Source organism: Pterocles gutturalis, unplaced genomic scaffold (assembly GCF_000699245.1).
Source record: "Pterocles gutturalis isolate BGI_N339 unplaced genomic scaffold, ASM69924v1 scaffold12740, whole genome shotgun sequence".
Classification (NCBI taxonomy): Eukaryota; Metazoa; Chordata; class Aves; order Pterocliformes; family Pteroclidae; genus Pterocles; species Pterocles gutturalis.
In genome coordinates, this window is record NW_010145980.1 from 1 (window position 1) to 4882 (window position 4882).

General features: G+C 58.2%; 1 protein-coding gene across 1 annotated transcript in view; it reads right to left on the reverse strand.

Annotated features, from left to right (window-relative positions):
• Positions 1-2765: 2765 nt before the first annotated feature.
• Positions 2766-4882, reverse strand: part of LOC104470590 (renin-like) — a gene marked incomplete at its 5' end in the record, with an annotated part of 3537 nt that continues 1420 nt past the window's right edge. Inside the window, 4 exon segments of the mRNA XM_010085563.1 lie at positions 2766-2927; positions 3329-3427; positions 3526-3670; positions 4242-4361. Of these exon segments, the coding sequence (XP_010083865.1) occupies positions 2766-2927; positions 3329-3427; positions 3526-3670; positions 4242-4361 (526 nt within the window).

The window sequence follows — 4882 nt, forward strand, 5'->3', positions numbered from 1 at the left end:
CTGCTGATACCATTCCAGCCTGGCTTCACTATCAGAGGAAACAACGACTGCACATAGCCGGGAGCACAGAATGCCCCCTCCGAAGTTTACAGCTGGATGCAGCTGAAACCAGCTTCAATGGACCATGGAGACTGGGGGAAAATCGTTTAGGGAAAAAAAAAACCAAAAAACAACCAACAGCCAGTTGACCATGTTTCTAAATATAGAGCTGTGTCAGTTTTAATAGGATGGGCATAATTGCTCCCGCTGCTTTGCCGGGCCGAGCGTGGCCTAATTGCTCGCCCGTAACAATCCCGAGCGTTAATACGGGGCAGTTGCGGGTTAGCGGTGCCTCGCAGCCAGGACTGCAGCAGCCACCAGGAAATTGCCCGGGCGCAGGAGATTAGAGGTGTTAATAGCCTAGCTTAGGGGGCCCAGGAGCCTCACCGCAGCAGCCCAGGCATTCTTCCCTCCCACTGAATAGGAACAGGGCTGGATCCACAAAAACATCCTATTTTAGGCCAGCCTGACCATTTTCCAGCTGCGGGCTGTAGGCAGAAACCATCATGGGGTTTTAGGTCACCTGGTGTTTTTTCAAGCTCACATCCACTCGAGTTTTCTCCGGATCAGAGCCTTTGCGGTGTAGAATAGACAAGGAGGCTCCGTTATTTTGAAGTGGAGAGTTTCCCTGCGGTAGAAAGGAAGGCGAGAAGCTTGCCAGCATCTCTGCACGGCCAGGAGGGTGTGGAGAGGCCAGGCTGGAGCTGCAGAGCTGACCTGTGCAAATATCCCCATGCTGAGAGCCTCCGGGCAGCTCTGCCCTCCCTCCCGAGCCTCCCCTGCGCACGCTGCCACTGCTTCCCAGCCCCTGGGTTTCCTGCACTGAGGAGCCGCTGCCTGCAGCACCCAGCTGTGCTCAGGAAATGCTGGATGAAAGCAAGATACATCAACCGCTGGGGCCCCTTCCCTCCACTCCCAGCACCCCAAGAGCCATCGCCACTGCTCCCCTTGCCCCTGTGTTGGGGGTGATGGACAAGTGTTGCAGAATGCAATGGAAAGAATCAAGTAACATCGTCGGGTGACTTAAATTTCCCATCCTGGGAGAGCCAGGGTTGTGCATCCCAGCGTTAAGAGGTTTAAATGCTACACGGCTGCAGAGACCCTCCCAGGAGGGACAAACATCCGCTCAGCCACATCCTCTCCGCTGTAAGGCTGGGTTGCGGGTCCCTGGGGACAAGGGGATGAGGTCCCGTGGTGCTGGGAGGGAGGGCTGGCGAGCAGAGCTGGCTGCTGGCTACCTGGCTGGAAAGGTCCCACAGCAGCCACTGTTTCGGTGCTGGCAGGAGCATCGCTCTCCCAAACATCCCTGCAGCCTGCAAGGCAGCCCATGTCAGCCTGCATGTCGGGCAGTGCTGGGAATTCACCAGCAGTCATCCCTGGCTGCAGAAAGGAGGATGAGAAGCTTCTGCGAGCGATTGCACTCAGCTGGTGGCTTGCTCCCGGCTCTGCTCCAGGAGCCCGAGCGCTGTGCTCTGCTTTACGGGCACGGTTCCAAGGGCTCGGCTGTGGACCAGAGCGGTCACAGACCTGAGCTGGTTGAACTGGAGATGCGTGTTGCAAACCACTTGGCACTGGGGAGCGCTTGGATTCGCAGCTGCTGGGTTGTAACTCGAAACACCATAGCTTTCCCGCAGAACTGGAAATGTCAGCCTCCAGCTGGGAGCACTGGGTGGCCCCTCCTGCCCGGCCAGCCAGCACGGGGCACTCAGCTCCAGCGTGCTCCCGCTGAGCATCTCCGCACACAGCCAGCACACAGACAAGCCTCTGGTTGTGAGCTGGAGCCAGCGTGGCAACAAAAGCAGATCCAGGCACTGGGGCAGCAAAGCTGCTTGCCTGGTGGGACAGTCAGCCACCCTTAACCAGACCTGCAGGGACTTGCACTCCCCCCAAGAGCAGCAAAGCACACCTACAGCCCTGTCCTTGTCCCCAGGGGTGCCACCAGTGGTCCTGAGCCCCCCCTGGGAAGGCAGGTTGAGGCATGGGTCACCCACACAGCAACTCACCTCCTGCAGAAAGAGCTTGTTTGCTGTTTGAAAAGCCCCTGATTTTTCTACAGGTAGATGCTGTGGCACTAGCTGGGAGGGTTTCAGTCTTACAAAGCAGGGCAGGACATAACCGCAGTGGTGGATCCTGGCAGAGGGACATTTATTGTCCAGTTCTTTTAATCAAAGTGTCTGATCTCTCCCCTCTGCAAGAACAAACATCCACTCAGTGTCCGGTTGCTCTCAGATTGTTTAATATTAAAGCCATGGAGAGGGGCAGGGTTAACACCAGCTACAACGACCATCAAACACAGCCAGATTATTTTTCTCCCCTTCAAAGAATAACACAAACCATAACAGATCATCCGTCCTCAGTCTATCTGCAACCTGTGAGCACCTCTACACCCGCAGCAATCCACCACGTGCCAGTTGTACTATTGCACATCACCCTGAAAGTCCCTGGAGGTGCAGCTCTGGATGGATCCCGCTTTGATTTCCAGACTGAACACGCTCCCTGGAAGCTGCGTTTAGAGCTCAGTTCTCCCCAGCAGCAGAGACTCTCGGGAAGCAGAGTGGGGGTTTTGGAGTGGGAGAAGGCGAGGTTTTTGCAGTTGCTTCAGTAAAGAGAGGAGGTGGCTGAGCTGTAAGGAATCGCTGTTCTCGTTTGCACTTCAAATGGTTTCTTCTCGGTGGTACTCTTGCCTCCAGGCTGGTTCCCAGTCCCTCTCCCCAGCCCCTCCACCGTCAGCGGGCTGTGGCAAAGCCGATGCGGTTGTTGCGCCGGTCGAATTTGGTGTAGTAGTGCCCGATGAAGCTGGCGCCCAGGATCCAGAGGGGACCAGCTGGGGGTGGGATGTCCAGCCCTGAGAAAGCCACCACGCAGACATCCTCCCCGTACTGGGATTGCTGCAAAGAGGAGGAGAACCAGGCGGTGATGGGGGTGCCAGGAGGGACATCTCTCCTGCAGCGTGCCCGAGGAAGGGCTGCCATCCCTGGCTCAACACCCTCTGCTTGGCTTGATGTTCCTTCCTCCAGGAAGGAGGATCCCTGCCTGTCTCTGCTCTTTGCTGCTCACCCCAAATCTCCCCAAAACCAGCCCAGGAAGCAGCGATGGGTTGGTCTGGCTCATGTGGACACCTCCACCGAATGGGAAGGTTTGGGAAAAACCAAGCAGCATCATTCTGGCATTCATCTCAGCTGCTTTAGCGGAGCCAGGAGGGTGCAAGGTGCTGCAGGAGAGCTGCACCCCGAGATGCACACCCTGGGGAGAGCCGCCCTCCCACCCCACACGGAGGGATGCAGCTTACCCGAAGGATGTAGGCTGAGCCGCTGAGAGCGTATGCCTTCCCGCCCAGGTGGAAGGAGATGTTGGGCAGCTGAGGGACTCGGTCACAGTCCACCACGTACTGTGAGAGGAGGAGACGGTGCTGGGCTTGTTTGGGCTGGGGAACAGGCAGCCGAGGGGGCAGGCAGTGGGGACAGGGCAGAGGGGGGTTGAGCTCACCTCTCCTTCAGTCATTTCTGCTGCCCCGATGGCTTTCATCAGCACGGAGATGGGGCCGGCGGGGCCGGTGATGTAGGATGCTCCTGTGTCGATGGCCACCGAGCAGCCTTCCTTGCAGAACAGGATTTCAGCCCCTACAGACACCCTGGAGTGGGAGAGGAGAGGGGTGACCCTGAGTGTCCCAGGGTGACCACAGCTCGACTCCCAGGGCCACGAGTGGCCACGGGTGAGCGTGGCACATCTCTGTCCAGGGACCACTGGCCAAGCAGAGCATGTGCTGCTCCCACGGACTCTCCAGAGGCACTGAAACCCTCCCTTCAAGCTTCCAGAATGTGAAAGCTAAGCTTCATCATGTGTGTTTTTTATTTTTTTATTTTTTTTTAAATCAAACAAAGCAGAATTGTTCCAGTGCCTTGCACTCCTTCTGCAGGACTCAAGAGGGTTAAACTCTTCCACTGCAGCTTCCAAGTGGGATCAGCCCACGGTGGTGCCACCCCCCTCTGCATTCCCCAGCCCTTGCAGAGCATCCTCAGGGCTCCTGGAGGAACCCACCCTGCTCCCCTCCACAGGGGCAAGCATCCTCCAGCACACAGAGTGAACATACACGCCTCTGTGGACCACCTCCCCAGCACCCAGCCACTTTCCCAGTACCACCCCCGTACAGCCCAGGGAGGTTTGCAGGATGAGGCCGGTGCTGTGGAGCTCCGCAGCCTCACCCCTTCATGCTGAGCAGCCAGTAGCCGCTCTTTCTGACTAGGTAGTGGAAGTCTCCGGTGTAGTAGGCTGGGTCGCTGCCTCCGAGGATTATTTCCCCCCCAGGTTTCAGAGGAGCATTCCTAGGGTGCAAAACACAGCGGAGTGATTCCCCTTCGGCTGCTGTTCCTGAAAAACCAGGGAGAAAGGGAGCAGCCCCAGCCATGAGGCTCTGCTGACCCCGTTAGCATCAGCAGAGAGCAAGTTGGAGCAGAAGAAACCCCGAGTTAGTTCAGAGGGGTGCGAGAGCCCGCAGGAGTGGGGGTGCCACACGCTGGGGTCTCGGAGCAGGTGGGTGCTGGGTCCTGCGTGGGCAGGTGTGTGGGCAGAGCCCGTGGCGGGGCTGCTGCAGCATGCGGTGCCCAGGCAGGGCTGGCAGGGGGCTGGCAGCCCAGCAGGGTCTGTGCCCGGCTGCGGGGTGCACGGGTGGCTGTTAGTGGGTGATGTCTCAGAGCGCTCGTGCTTTTCGTCTTCTTACTTCCAGGCTCTGCAAAGAGAGAGGTGCTCCATGAGCCTGGGGTCCGAGGGCAGCTGTGTCCCCAGGGTGCCAAGGGGACCCAAGGGGCACCCAGAGCAGGCTGCAGTCACAGCCAGCATCGTTAGG